The sequence below is a fragment of the Trichoderma breve genome, chromosome 4 (genome assembly GCF_028502605.1).
Source record: "Trichoderma breve strain T069 chromosome 4, whole genome shotgun sequence".
NCBI lineage: Eukaryota > Fungi > Ascomycota > Sordariomycetes > Hypocreales > Hypocreaceae > Trichoderma > Trichoderma breve.
Window position 1 is genome coordinate 3,644,499 of NC_079235.1, and position 15,192 is coordinate 3,659,690.

The 15,192-nt window shown below is 50.6% G+C and overlaps 4 protein-coding genes across 4 annotated transcripts; 2 read left to right on the forward strand and 2 right to left on the reverse strand.

The window, feature by feature from the left end:
* Positions 1–1,901: 1,901 nt before the first annotated feature.
* On the forward strand, positions 1,902–3,078 carry T069G_07364 (DNA double-strand break repair and v(D)J recombination protein XRCC4 domain-containing protein; the record flags this gene model as incomplete). The annotated part of the gene is made up of 3 exons (XM_056174574.1): positions 1,902–2,043; positions 2,100–2,281; positions 2,341–3,078. 3 exons carry the CDS (start codon positions 1,902–1,904, stop codon positions 3,076–3,078), a joined length of 1,062 nt encoding a protein of 353 aa, XP_056028153.1.
* A 653-nt stretch (positions 3,079–3,731) lies between these two features.
* On the reverse strand, positions 3,732–5,436 carry T069G_07365 (ring finger domain-containing protein; the record flags this gene model as incomplete). Its single annotated transcript, XM_056174575.1, has 4 exons — positions 3,732–4,122; positions 4,183–4,339; positions 4,406–5,162; positions 5,218–5,436. The coding sequence occupies 4 exons, from the start codon at positions 5,434–5,436 to the stop codon at positions 3,732–3,734; spliced, it is 1,524 nt and encodes a 507-aa protein (XP_056028154.1).
* Positions 5,437–8,008: 2,572 nt separating this feature from the next.
* On the forward strand, positions 8,009–13,603 carry T069G_07366 (sec7 domain-containing protein; the record flags this gene model as incomplete). The annotated part of the gene is made up of 7 exons (XM_056174576.1): positions 8,009–9,262; positions 9,323–10,514; positions 10,572–11,128; positions 11,186–11,356; positions 11,423–11,884; positions 11,924–12,719; positions 12,891–13,603. The coding sequence occupies 7 exons, from the start codon at positions 8,009–8,011 to the stop codon at positions 13,601–13,603; spliced, it is 5,145 nt and encodes a 1,714-aa protein (XP_056028155.1).
* Positions 13,604–13,927: 324 nt separating this feature from the next.
* T069G_07367 (uncharacterized protein) lies at positions 13,928–15,128 on the reverse strand (the record flags this gene model as incomplete). The annotated part of the gene is made up of 2 exons (XM_056174577.1): positions 13,928–14,895; positions 14,978–15,128. 2 exons carry the CDS (start codon positions 15,126–15,128, stop codon positions 13,928–13,930), a joined length of 1,119 nt encoding a protein of 372 aa, XP_056028156.1.
* Between the last annotated feature and the right edge of the window lie 64 nt (positions 15,129–15,192).

Sequence of the window (15,192 nt, forward strand, 5' to 3'; positions counted from 1 at the left end):
CATCCGCCCACTCTGTGCCTGAGCGTTTCGCACTCCTGATGACGCCTCACCTGCAGTTGATTTCTGCTACCACGACAACCACGGCCGGCCCCAGCGCGCATCCCGGCCCCCTATCCTTACCAACCCAACAAGCTGCCAATCATGCGCGCAGGCCCCGTCAATTGTCAGATTTTGCTGAGTGGAGAGAGAGATCGGACAGGGCCCTTGGCTGGTGCGTCTCGTGCATATGCCAACATGATGCATATACTACAGGCACAGGCGCTGCGAAGCGAGCCTGGAGCACGGGAAGCACAGAGCACAGAGCATGGAGAAGGACGATCCTGAACTGGGCTCTGTTTTTGATTACCTAGGCCGGGTCGGGTGTTGTGGGCGACACAGCGTATTACACATACAAACAAACTACATTAGTCTAGCAACCGCACACGAACGAGCAACCACTGTATGGAGCTTTCAATATTTTGCCTGATACTATCAAATAGCTGTTAGCTTCGTAGCTTTTTAGCCCGTCCCTACTCGTTCCCCTAGCGTTAACTGAGCCGTTACTCATTTCACCGGCCGCCCGCGCAAACACCAAGACACGCCATTTAGACACTCACAAAATAGAGGCAAGTGGGCATCTCGTCTTGCACGCGAACGTGGCCTAGCCGTATTGGGCTGTAGCTGGACGGCCGCGGACAACATTAAGCGGGACTTCAAATTGCCAAGCCAGACCATATAATGCCTACTCGTACTGTACTGTATGGTAATTTTCCTCCGATGTGTGAAAGAAGCAATATCAATGGCTCTCTACCGACGTACAAAGACATACCTATGTCATACTGGTAGGTCGACGGGTCTACAGATCTACAGTACTTATATCTAAGGTATCAACAACATATTGAACATCTACTAGATATTAGCACCTACACCTCCTCTGTGAAGTATCCTTTGCTATCAGAAAACAGGTGCATCTTCCACGCTTGATCGGAACTTATTACAGTGCGTGGCCGCGTTTGTTGGGCATGATAGCGGTGCTTTTTCCCAAACGCTCCCGCGGCCAATTCATTACCTGGACCCTCTCGGCCGGCGGGTGGACATTGGATTTAATTTCCCACGTGTACGAAGCGCCCCAGACCCCCGTACTCGTACGGGCACAAAATACTCGGCACGACTTCTCAGCAGATGCCTGACACGATTCGAAACCAACAAGAAACGGTTAGGCCTGGGCGATATTACTACCCAACTTCTCCGTACAGTATAAGCTGTACTTCGTATTGCGAATACGAACAACATCGTGAATATTTCAAATGCTTCTGTCGTGCACATTATGTGCAAACCTGTATAATTCTGCTGTGGGAAGATGATACCTGCGAGAGTGGAGAGCTGGTACCTCCCGGAGCTCACCTCCGCACTTGACAAGGCGGTACTGATGGTACTGACCATGTACCCGTAGTCTGTGGAGGAGCCTGCGCCACAGCAAGCCACCGTCAAGCTTGTACCTGTTCCTGCAGCAGAAGCTCAGCTCCCAGGCCAGAGCTGCCTGCAGTGGACTCTCTGCCTGCTTCCAGCGGATTCATGCACGCTAAGCGCGAGGCTGCAATGCACTTCCACCTCGATAAAGATTCACGACTGGATGCTTGTAAGACACAAACAAAACCACATCAGGCTGCACCCGTAAAATATTCACGCGACGATACAAGCAACAAATTGAGCAGAGCAACAAATCGTACCAATCTTTGTTTCTTCCTCGCTTGTCCCAGAAGCACGTCGAAATAACAGTTACATCATCTCTCCCTAATCGCCTTGGTATTGAACGCTTCTCAGTTTATCTGCACACACGACCACACTCGTCAACTCGTGCCTTTGCGGATTCTCACCCGGTTCAATTTGATTGACCCCGGAAACAACGCGTGTAGTTGACCATGGCGGCGTCACGAGTTATCAAGCTCCCTCGGGATGACGATGAATCCACATATGCTCTCATCCAAGTCATCCAAAAGGGCTCCAAACCCTTGGATGTAAAGCTAGTTGGAACAGAAGGCGAAGCGCCATATGTAACTTCTTGTACGAACACCTGTTAACCAAGTTATCATACCGAACATCCTATTGACGCCCACCAGTGAAACATGATCGCGTAGCTTCACTACAGGTCCCGAATTGCCCTGTCTCTGAGTCCGAATGGCAGGCCATATTGCAGTCTCTGTTTTCATTGCAGCCAGTTCCGGATATACAAGCAACAGCCAGCATTGAGAGTGAGACATCTCTCTCAATCACAGTTCGAAAACGAGTTCAAGGAATTACAGTACGAGTCTCTTCGCGCATTTGGAAAATTGATATGTCTAACTCGAACTTTCAATATAGCAACGACTCGGCTCTATAGAGTTGAAGCATGACGAGAACGAAGGCATAGAGCTTTTTAAATGGTGCGCAGAGACTACGGATGCTCTGGCGCAAAGCAACGTGGCCTTGGCTGAAGCCGCCGCCCACGCGAAAGAGCTTGAAACCACCGTGAAGGAGCTAAAGTCACAACTGGACGAACTTATTACATCAAAAGAAGATGATGAAACAGCCCTACTTCTCAAATTCCGGGATCTTCTTAATGAAAAGAAGGTGAAGATCCGTGAACAGCAAAAGATCCTTGCCGCCGGCCCTATCCAAAGCAGCCAGCAGGCATCTCAACGGTTGCAGCCACCAGACACTCAGCCATCTCGCACGCCTGCCCCTTCTCGGCCTAGAAAACGAAAAGTCCAGGCAGTGGAAGCTTCAAAAATTGAGCCAGAAGAAGATGAAATGGAGGTGGACAAGATCAAAGTTGAGCCTCAAGACAGCGAGCAAGAGGATACCGCAGAAGACACAGCGTCTGGTGGTAGCGATGACGATGATGACGATGACGGAGGTGATGACAGTGATATCCGCAACGATAAGGCTGGGTCAGGAGACGACAGCAGCTCTGGGCCTGCGCCCAAAGCTGCGCCTCCTCCCAAGGGGTCAGCAGAGCAACCCCCGGCTCCGAGAAGTTTACCTTTTGCAAAGAAAGCTGCGCCGGCCAAAGCGCCAGCGGCAGAGGAGGAGACGGAATCTGACGATGATGAGCTGTGATGGATAGACATGAAGAGATAAGAAAATATTTTCTCTGGCAGAAGATGAGAAATAGTGCATATTACGATCATGCTTGAGTAGGAAGAGAAGGCGAGGCGTCAAGGTATATAGAAGCCACAGTGCCGCTCAGGATAGTGGTCCATTGAAAAGAGATAATAACTTGTTAGCGATTTGGTGAATACTTGCCTTTGGATGTTAAAAATACACCAGCCGTCTATGGTTTGTAAGCCGCGGGAATGCAGTCCTTTTTGCTCCTCAGCGACCTTCCGAATATCTAATAATGGTTTCAAAAGATATCACCGCACAATAGATGGGTCGCTGATGATATAGAGCGGTTCGTGAATTTTATGTCCTCTTAGCAATTTGTAGTCTTGTTTATCTGATCTACAGCTTGCTCCAATAAAACGAATCAACTCGCCCTTCCAACTCCGATATAAAACCCTCTCGCCCGGGGAAGCACATTGAACCACTAACTCGAAACATTTACAGATACCAAAAAATAAAACGCCAGCCTATGCTTCCCTGTGTCCTGGAACGCCAATGTAGCGATTGAAATATATATAACGCAAAACCTTTGTAAAGGACCAAGTCCCAGTGGTTCACATAAACGCATAAAGAGTGAGTCGTAAGATAAAAGTCAGATTCGCGGCGCCTTAGTCTTGTTCGCGTTCCGGAGATCGAGCTCTGGTCCGAATTCGGAACTTCTCCTTTAGTTTAGCTGTTAGATGAGCTCTCTGTCCTCTTTCCCGCTCTGTATCATGGGCGGCGCCCGCTTCGTGAGCCTCTGCGTCGGTTTGGCGAGTTGATCTCATCTGTCGGAGAGCTTCGATCTGCTCTTCTGCTGTAGCTTGCCTCAACCTGTTGACGTCGAAAAAGCGAGAAATTCTGTGACGGTGGTGGGGATGACCGCCCTCTCCATCTTCACCCTCCAGGGCCAAAGGAGGTGGCAGTGTTGAAGTTCTGTCGCCGGGGCCCCTATTGAGGGCTGTAGCCATGCCGATATCACCTTCGTTAGTCTCAGCCTCGGGACGAAGATCAAGTCGACTATTTCATATGCGTTAGTGACAAGATACCCAACATCGTTGATGTACAGATTCAACTTACCACAAGGGACATGTTCCAGATACATTAATAAGCCAAGGATCGATACAGTTTGGATGAAATGTGTGGTTGCAAGGCAGAACCCTCATATCCTCGCCTTCTGTGAAATCTTCGGTACAGATGGAACAACCCACGTTCACGACTGGAGGGGGGCTGGCGACTGGAGGAGGGCTGGCTTCAACAGCTCCATGAGCCTCAACAGCCGGAGCCGCATCACCGGTCTTACTGTCGCTTGCGGCCGCCGCGGCCGTGGCTGGCGTAGCTGTAGCCACTTCGTGCTGTGGTACTTCCTGGGTAAGAATCGAAGACGACCTCTGAGTTCTAGCATCACGGCCATCAGTAGTAGCTGCGTCTAGTTCAAGATCGGGATCCGGCTTAATCGGTTCCTGATTATTATTGAACTTGACAATAGGGAGTGTCTCGAGTACCGCACGAGCCAGCCCCTTTGCTCGGCTCTGGCGGGGTCGGCCGCCCAGAGCGCGCCGAGGCCCGTACCTTTCCGGATAACGATGGGCCCTTACAGCACCGGTGGCGATAATCACCAGAAACAGCAGAGTAATGAGAGCTGTGATGGTGTAGAGAATGCTCATGGCGACGGTCGAGTTGCTGGTTCCACCTCCAGAGTTATTAGAATCTGTGCTCGATGCGTTTCCTGTGATGGAAACATTGACCACTCGACCATTGGCAGTTCCGTTTAAGGAGTTTAAAACTCCCTGTGCCTCGCCGCTATCAGCCATGGAGAAAATGTTGGAAAACGCAGGTGGGTTTGTAAAATCCAGACTGCACCAGGTGGCAGCTAGTGAGTAGAGGACGATGGCTTTTGGATTTGCGTTGACGACATCGTTGAGCAATTCATTCGTGCTGATAAAGGTATTGCTTGAGCCATCGCATGAGATATATGCTACATCGTTGGGACTTGTGATCTTGTTAAAGTTGGATACGTCGGTGGCAATCATGACGCCGTTGATGTTTATTGTCTTTGTCTACTTGTCAGCATCAAGACTGAAATAAATAAGCTTTGTTTGATAATAACCGTACTTGGATGCCGCTACTATTTGACCCGTTGGTACCAGCGTTTGGTAAAACAGGAACAACGGTATATTGGATGGGGTCGGACGACAGATTCAATTGCAGCGCATTGTTGTTGGCCCAGTCTGGGGGACTGTCGGACTGAGCCGAGGTGGAGATGGAGCCGTTGTCGTCGGCATATATCGCAGCGACCAACAGGCCAAGAATGGCCGCTAGGATTGACTGCATCTTGTGTGTGTAGATGGTTTCTGTAGCTCTTGGACTCTGGAGAATAGCGATGGTCCAGCTGCGTGCCCTAGGAAGGAGGCCAAACAAAGACTATCTGCGCTTCGATACGGCTGGTTCGATACGTCGCTTCTTCAGATATAGGTCAGAACGCTGTACGCGCGAGGTGGGCACAGATGTGTGGGCGAGAATCGGCTGTTTGGATCGACCCGAGGCTTCAACCCAGCGTTTCGAGGTGGTGAATGTTGGCTCCGAGATAGGCGGTCGTCGCCCTGCTCGTTTCTTGTCGCATCTACAGAGGCGACATCTGGCGATGCAAGCGGCGCAGGCCCGTCAGGTTCGCCGCTGGCAGGCGATGGCAGGGTGAGGCACGGGAAGATGCGAGAGACAGGATTTGGCGGCGGTTTCGAGGTGAGACGACAGACTTGAATCTTTCAAAGGCCAGGATGCCGGCCGCGGTGGATTTGCCCCGATAGCCATGGCGGTATCAGCAGGCACTACAAGTGGATGGATTGATGGCCCGTCCTGTCCGGAGCGGCGGAAAATAGCTCCAGTGGGTTGCGGCTCAGAGGCTCCATCAGCTTTTGCAGTCACCAGTTGGCGGTCTCTGTCCAGTGAAAAAGTGTTCCGGATGGCTGTTTGCAGCAGGGAGGGCGGGGTTTAGCATCTGCCAAGTGCCCGCCTAATAGACTTTTGGCTTTAGCGGTGGAGGAGGTAAGCTGGAAGTTGAGCCGTTGGATTTGAGCAGGTTACGCGGAAGAGGGAATTGAATTGGATTGGATCTGGTGCAATTTATTTTTGTGGTGATGTACGGATAAGCATCCGTACTATATTGCAGTAATATGTCACCTCACATTAGTATGTTGCATCTGCTATTTGGTGATTAGTTTTACAGGGTATCACGGTATATAGGTATATCCACAGCACAAACTGCATATATTCTGTCTGGGCTTTTGTCCTTGATAACCCACCCAACTGCCGAGAAGCAAGCCACCACGTTTCTATCTCTCTGCATTTGCCCGCTTTCGGTCCTCCAGCTTCTCCTCCCTTCTGATTGGCAGCCCGAGCGTATCGTCAGCGGATCTTCTCACAATCACCACCAGCGGAATACGCACCCTTCCCGGAGTCCGTACGGCATAGACGGGACGGGATAGAGCAACCGCTGGTCCGACATTATTAGCTCTTCCAGGCGTTCCGCATCGCTATAGGCATTGAGTTTATCATGATGAGCTACAACACTACAACAGGCCTCCATTTATTGAAACTCTTAAAATAGAACTAGACGCAACCAAGGAGAAGACGATAGTATGTCTCTATCTCTATTCTTCCGTTGACTGCTTGAAGCAAAGGGAGCGCAGTTCTATATCTCGGCTTCATCATTGCTCCTAGCCGGAGAAATGGTTCAATATAATTCCACATAGCCAGACGAGTGCGTCATCCAGTCGGTCACTCTGGACTTCTAGCACCTATTAGTAGAGACTTCAGCGGGCGCAGTCGCTGATAGAAGACCGGTTCCGATGGCGTTTGACCTACGGATTACGGGATGCAAATCCGCCATATACCGTGCTGCGCTAATTAATGCAGCGAAGTGGCTACCCTATATATTTGCGGCAAAGCGCTTCGTATTGTTTTTTGTCAGATAGCTTTGGTGAAAGGAGGCAGCAGCAGAGCCTCTGAAAGATTCGGCATGGACGGCTTGACTGCTGCTGCATAGAGGCAGACAAAACCGTCCAGTGATCCATGCCTTTGGACGAGATTGCAACTGACTGCCTGGATGTTGCAATTGTACCAATGCAGCGATCCTAATATCGCCGATAAAGGAAAGGTGATGTTGTAAACACCAAACCTGGCATGGGTCAACAGGCAGATATATAAAGTCAATGTGCTAAGTACATGTAGATGCCTGGTAGGTTACCTGTTAGAAGCTGCCTACGAGGTGCGCCGTACTATCCAATGCAATTTGACTGTTGGCTGCGAAAAAGAGCTCAATTGCACCAAAAAATGCCTTCACCATATGTCGATGCTTTCGGCTGGACCCTTAAACTCCCCTCTAGCTGTGGCTTGAATTGGAGTGGCTTGACGCTCAATAACAAACCACAATGAAAAGATAAAAAAGGTACCGGATACCTGGTTCCTAGATCCTGCCCATGGCGTCCCTTACCAGGAATGCCGCAATGCCTGGAGTACTCTGTACCTTGGCGCTAGGCGGCGATGTTACCGGCAACGCGTTCTTCCCATCTTGGTACGTACAGCTAGGAGGCTAAGGCGGCGTAACGGGTCCCGCTCTGGCTCCCTCAGATTACTGTACTGTACTGTACTTGTGCTTTTTGGAAATGTTGTCCCCTTGAGACATCAAATCTGCCTTGAGCCCATCGCACATCTTCCAGCCGCGGGACCAGCTGTCGGCCTCTCTAATTAGCTGGCCTGCTTGCGAAGCCCTTTGTCCCTCATTTCCGTCCCGACCATCGCCCTCGCCTCCGAACCGCAGACTCAATCGATGGACCAAGCCCAAGGTCCCTAACTTCCGCGTCCTTCCTCCGGCGATTGTCTGTCCTGTGCTTCTTCGGTGCGCCTCATGAGCTCCTTAAAATTCGTGGTGTCCTCTCTGGACGCCATTGCAACCTCCAAAGATGCCCAGCGAAATAAGCAGCTGGCCGACTTGACCAAGACAGCGCTCGATGCCATCAAAGAGCAGGATCAGCTGCCTGACCCCGAGATCGTTTTCGCGCCACTTCAGCTCGCAACCAAGACCAACAGCCCGCAGCTCACAACCACAGCCCTCGACTGCATTGGAAAGCTGATATCGTATTCATACTTCTCTCTCCATAACAAGGATGAAGCGCATAAAGAAGGTGCTGAGCCGGCATCCCCGCTAATTGAACGAGCCATCGATACCATATGCGACTGTTTCCAAGGCGAGACCACGGCCGTCGAGGTCCAGCTCCAGATCGTCAAGTCGCTTCTGGCAGCCGTCTTGAATGATAAAATCGTTGTTCACGGAGCAGGTCTACTGAAAGCTGTGCGCCAAGTCTACAATGTCTTCCTGCTCTCTCGGAGTACGGCCAATCAGCAGGTTGCGCAAGGCACCCTGACACAAATGGTTGGCACCGTCTTTGAGCGAGTAAAGACCAGACTTCACATGAAGGAAACCAGATTGAGCTTGAACAATCTTAACCACGGCGCAAGCAATGTTACCTTTGAGCAATCCGAGGTTGCCAACGGTACCCAGCACAGTGACGACGGCGAAGATACCTCAACTGCACCACCTGAAAGCAGCGATGGTCCGGAAGAGCCGGTCAGTGCCGCCAAACTCACGCTCAAAGATCTTGAGCATCGCAAAAGTTTCGACGATTCCACCCTCGGCGATGGACCTACAATGGTTACGCGACTCAAGTCAGATAAAAAAGACGAAAGTGACGTGTCCGTGTCGGGCCAGTCTCTCCCACAAGAAGACAGCGATGCACTAGACGCTGAGGACGAGGTGTACATCCGAGATGCCTACCTCGTGTTCCGGTCTTTCTGCAATTTGTCGACCAAGGTTCTGCCCCCCGACCAGTTGTTCGACTTGCGAGGCCAGCCAATGCGTTCCAAGCTGGTCTCTCTACACCTCATCCACACCCTTCTTAATAACAACATTGCCGTCTTTACTTCGCCTCTCTGTACTATTACGAGCTCCAAGAGCAACGAGCCCACCACTTTTCTTCAAGCCATTAAATTTTATCTTTGCCTTAGCATTACACGCAATGGAGCCAGTTCGGTGGATAGAATCTTTGATATCTGCTGTGAGATTTTTTGGCTCATGCTAAAGTACATGCGCCCCTCATTCAAGGTAGGCCGGGCTACCCCAAAGCCCCTCCAACGAATCTATCAGAGGCTCACTCCATTTTAGAAAGAAATCGAGGTCATTCTCAACGAGATTTATCTGGCCCTCTTGTCCCAAAAGAATGCGCCCCTGACGCAGAAGCTGTATTTCGTCTCCATTCTGAACCGCCTTTGCGCCGACCCTCGAGCTTTGGTTGAAACCTATCTCAACTACGATTGTGATCAGTCAGTAGAGAACATCTTCCAGACGGTCATTGAAGACCTGTCCAAATTTGCGACGGCGCCTGTTGCGATTACTTCCATTCATGAGCAGGCGTACGAGGAGCAGAGGGCGAAAACTACACCAGCCAGCGAGTGGCAGCTCAAGGGCATTCTGCCCCCTTCTCTTACTGTTGCACAGATTATCCCGTCACAAGAAGGCGAGACCGACTATCCCAAGGAATATGCAATCAAACGTCTGTCACTAGAGGCTCTTGTCGAGACCCTTCGCTCTTTGGTCAACTGGTCCGCCTCCGTACGCTCGGAGGGCGAAAATCTCCGTCCGGATGGAGATACCAGGACCTCTTTTGACGAGCTGCGGCCGTCTATCGACCCCACTACAAGCGAAAATGCATCTCGGCTCGACACCCCTCTACCACCCTCGACCCCTGTATTTGAAGATGACCCCGATCATCTAAGCAAAGAGAAAGCCAGGAAAACGGCTCTCATGAAGGGAATTAGGCAGTTCAACTTTAAGCCCAAACGCGGTATTGAAATGCTTATTCGCGATGGGTTCATTGCGAGCGACACGCCTCAGGATATTGCCACTTTCTTATTGAATGAGGACAAGCTGGACAAAGCACAGATTGGCGAGTATCTTGGTGAAGGAGACCAAAAGAACATTGACACCATGCACGCGTTTGTGGACTCGATGGACTTCACCAAAAAGCGGTTTGTCGATGCTCTTCGCCATTTCTTGCAGTCGTTCCGTCTACCAGGAGAAGCACAGAAGATTGATCGATTCATGCTCAAGTTTGCCGAGCGTTATGTCCTTGGCAATCCCAACGCCTTTGCCAATGCTGACACGGCATATGTGCTGGCATACTCTGTCATCTTGCTGAATACGGATTTGCACAGCAGCAAGATTGCCAAAAGAATGACCAAGGAAGAATTTATCCGAAACAATGCGGGCATCAATGACAATGCCGATTTGCCTCACGATTATCAAATCACCATCTACGAGGAAATCGCCAGCAATGAAATCGTTTTGAAGAGTGAGCGTGACATTGCAGCAGCCGCCGGTAATCTTCCGCCTCAGCCAAGTGGCCTGGCCGCAGGCTTGGGACAGGCTTTCTCGAATGTTGGACGTGACTTGCAACGAGAGGCTTATATGCAGCAATCAGAAGAGATTGCGCTGCGCTCAGAACAGCTTTTCAAGAACTTGTTCAAGAGTCAGCGACGAAACGCCTCCAAGACGGCGCCAAAGTACATTGAGGCAACGTCCTTCAAGCACGTAGAAGCCATGTTTGACATCACATGGATGTCCATCTTCTCTGCGCTTTCAGGGCAAATGCAAAAAGCACATAACCTCGAGGTTAACAAGCTTTGCTTGGAGGGCATGCGGCTGGCAACCCAAATTGCTTGCCTCTTCCATCAGTCAACACCTCGAGAAGCGTTCATTTCCGCACTCCGAAATGCCACAAATTTGAATAATCCTCAAGAGATGCAGGCTAAGAACATTGAGGCACTGAAGGTGATACTGGATCTCGCCCAAACAGAGGGCAATGTTCTCCAGGAGTCGTGGAAGGATATCCTCATGTGCATTAGTCAATTGGATCGCCTGCAGCTGATCTCTGGCGGTGTCGACGAGAGCGCCATTCCAGATGTTTCCCAGGCGCGCTTTATCCCCCCTTCGCGATCTGGGACATCGGAATCTCGTTCTTCCATGCAGTTAAAAAATCGACCGCGGCAGAGGTCTGCTACTGGACCCCGTGGCTTCTCTAACGAAATTGCACTTGAGAGCCGCTCTGATGAGCTTATCCGAAGCGTAGACCGAATCTTCTCCAACACTGCGAACCTCTCGGGTGAAGCTATGGTTTACTTTGCTAAGGCCCTGACTGAGGTTAGCTGGGATGAAATCAAAGTCTCTGGCTCAAACGATTCGCCTCGCACTTACAGTCTGCAAAAGATTGTTGAGATCAGCTACTACAACATGAATCGTGTGAGATTTGAATGGAGCAACATCTGGGTCGTTCTCGGCGAGCACTTCAACCAAGTTGGCTGCCACAACAACATGAACATTGTATTCTTTGCTTTGGACTCTTTGCGCCAGCTGTCGATGCGATTTATGGAAATTGAAGAGCTGGCGGGATTCAAGTTCCAAAAGGACTTCCTCAAGCCTTTTGAGCATGTCTTGTCCAATTCTCACAACATCACCGTCAAAGACATGGTGCTGCGATGTCTCATTCAGATGATTCAAGCTCGAGGAGACAACATCCGCTCTGGTTGGAGGACCATGTTTGGCGTCTTCACAGTTGCTGCACGAGAGCCGTACGAGAGCATTGTCAACCTTGCCTATGAAAATGTCAATCAGGTTTACAAGGAGAAATTCGGTGTCGTTATTTCTCAGGGAGCTTTCACGGATCTTATCGTGTGTCTGACTGAGTTTTCAAAGAACCTCAAGTTCCAGAAAAAGAGTTTGGGCGCCCTGGAGCTGCTCAAGTCGATTATCCCGACGATGCTTAAAACTCCAGAGTGCCCGCTATCTCATGAACCGTGGAATGCTTCCAGGGCTGAAAACGGTGATCCACCTCCAAGTATCAAGAAGGTCCAGACAAAGACGTCAATGGAAGAGGGCTACTGGTTCCCCGTACTCTTTGCTTTCCATGACGTGCTGATGACCGGTGAAGACCTCGAGGTTCGGTCAAATGCCCTGGAATACTTCTTTGCCGCACTCCTCAAGTACGGAGGCGGCTTTACCCAAGCATTCTGGGATATTCTCTGGAGACAGCAGCTCTATCCTATCTTTATGGTCTTGCGATCGCGGCCAGAGATGACCAATGTTCTGAACCACGAGGAATTATCAGTCTGGCTGTCAACTACCATGATTCAAGCCTTGCGCAACATGATTACGCTATTTACTCACTATTTTGACGCCCTCGAATACATGCTGGACAGATTCCTGGAGCTGCTAGCTCTGTGCATATGTCAAGAAAATGATACGATATCTCGAATTGGCAGCAACTGCTTACAGCAGCTGATATTGAAAAATGTGACGAAATTTAGCCTGGTACATTGGACAAAGATTGTTGGAGCGTTTTGCGAGCTTTTCGACCGAACAACAGCATACCAGCTATTCACCGCGGCAAATATGGAGGCATCTACTTCTTTCCCGCTAGCATCATCCAACGGACTTGAGTTTACTTCGCCTCTCAGCCCAACTACAGCCGAGGCTCCTGCAGATGAAAAGTCTCTCAAGATCAACGGTGGGGATGAGAATAGTGCTGCATCCGATACCGAATCTATCCATCATCCGACATTGCACAAGCTGGATGAGGATGAGTCGCGGACACCGACGGCAAACGCTAACGGACAGCAGCTGGAGGAATTCAAGCCGACTTCCACTCTTCAGCAACAACCTGTTGTTGTTACTGCAGCCCGCCGGCGATTCTTCAACCGCATCATTTCTCGCTGCGTCCTTCAACTGCTCATGATTGAGACGGTCAACGAGCTCTTTAGCAATGACACCGTGTACACCAACATCCCCTCCACTGAGCTGCTTCGACTCATGGCTCTTTTGAAGCGCTCCTTCCAGTTCGCACGCCGCTTCAACGAGGATAAAGAGCTTCGGATGAGGCTGTGGCGCGAGGGCTTTATGAAGCAGCCGCCCAACTTGTTGAAGCAGGAAAGCGGTGCTGCGGCGACGTACGTCTCTATCCTGTTCAGGATGTTTGTAGACGATGCGCCGGAGCGACTGAAGAGCAGACCTGACATTGAAGCTGCCCTCGTACCACTCTGCGAGGACATCATCACGGGATACTCCATGTTGGTGGAAGAGAGCCAGCAGAGGAACATTATTGCGTGGAGACCAGTCGTCGTCGACGTGCTGGAGGGATACGCCACTTTCCCTGAAGATGCCTTTAAGGCTCACCTGGCCTCCTTTTACCCGCTGGCCATTGACCTGCTTCAGAAGGACTTGACGGCGGATCTGCGCGGTGCGCTGCTCGTCGTCTTGCGGAGAGTCGGCGAGGTGTATCTGGGGATTGAAGGCATGACAAAGGTTGGGGACAAGAGGAGAGATAGTTTGGCCAGCGCTAATGCTGAGGAGGTTTCGGGCGGGTCGGAGGCTGCTGCACGGAAGATGCTATGAGCGGGCAACGATATTTGGCGTTGAGGCGGGTACTAGAGAGTCTTTTCGCTTTTTCTTTTTTCTGTTTTTTTTCTCTTTTAAAAAAGGCACCATTTGTGTGTGTATGTTAGGAAAGGCTTGCCTATCCTGTTTGCTAAGATGGGAGATAAAAACGTTATAATGGTATGATGTGTTATATTTAGCTTCGTGTAGTATATATGGCTGTCTATCTAGCCGGCTATCTTTACCTGATCTCTTTGAAGGCATACTCCCAAAGACGTTCGGTGCTATTTTATGATTCATTACACTACTCTACACGTGAATAGACAAAAAAGAGTTTTTATTTTAGTTTAATATGTCGTTGATATATGCGCGCAAAGGCTCAGCTTCTTCCTCCACAGTCCTATTCGGTAGTCCCCGTAGCGCCTCTTTCAACTGCTCATCATCCTGAGCTGCTACTCTGACCAATGATTTCACAATGGCGTTCTCTTCCGTAGTGAGACGAGACACGCGCATCACGCTGACAAACGTCTCGAAGAAATCGATTAGATTGAGATGCATAAGGATGTCTTCTGATTTGGACACCATGGTCAACGCTGCCCACTGCAAGATGCCTTGACCAGCAGCCTGGATAACAGCAGGAGAGAGAGGGAATAGCTCTGGGAAAGCAGTTTGGCTTATGGCCCGGATATTAAGTGTTGCGAGACGAGTAAGGAGACGAAGCAGACGACCTTGTGAGAGCGAAGTCTGGTGTCTCGGCCGAGTGGGAGGATGAACCGCTTCAGGGGAACAGAGCGTCGTGATGAGTTCCAGCATGGGCCGCTGCAGGAGAATCAACCGCCAGAGACGCCCATGGCCCGGAATACGGCGTTTGACAACATCGAAGCCGTTGATGTTGCTTTGGCTTCCCACACCATTGACACCTTCACCACGGATAGTCTCGCAGTCTGTCTCAAGCAGGTCGCCGAGGACTTTGGCAGCGCGCTCACTAACGCCAACGTCTGGGCTCACTAGCCAGCGCGTGATGAGCGCCTCGACGACGTCGGTGAGAGTGCTGAGAAGGGCGGCCTCGGTTGGAGTTTTGGCGGCCTTGTGGATGATGGCGAGGGCGAGGAGGTTGGCGCCGGGTAAAGGAGATTCTAAAGCTGCGAGGATGGACGGAGGGTCGGCGATGGTGAGGGTGCGGGTGAATGTCAAGGGGGAGAGGAGCTTGATTGTGAGAGATAAGAGAGGGGATGGGTCTTGAGTGGTGGATTTGAGGATTTGAGTTAGAGGCGGGAGGACGGTTGGGAGGAGAGGAGGGATGTTTGTTTCTGGACATTGATTAGCAATCTTGGATACACTATATGTGATGGTTGAAAGGGAGTGTTGTTTTGGTGTGTAGAGATGATTTACCTGTCAACTGAAGCTCAATATCATCAAGGAGCTTGAGGTTGAAAGGCACAGAAGGGTCATCCTCTAGATCTCGTAGGTGAGTGTGAAACTCATCGAGGCCGGAGATGGGATGAGCGTCTGTGTTGCCGTCGGGGATGATTCGTTCAGACATTGTGAATCTTAGTCACAGCCTGTCTTGTCGATGACCAGGAGACTGATAGTGCCCAGTATGATGC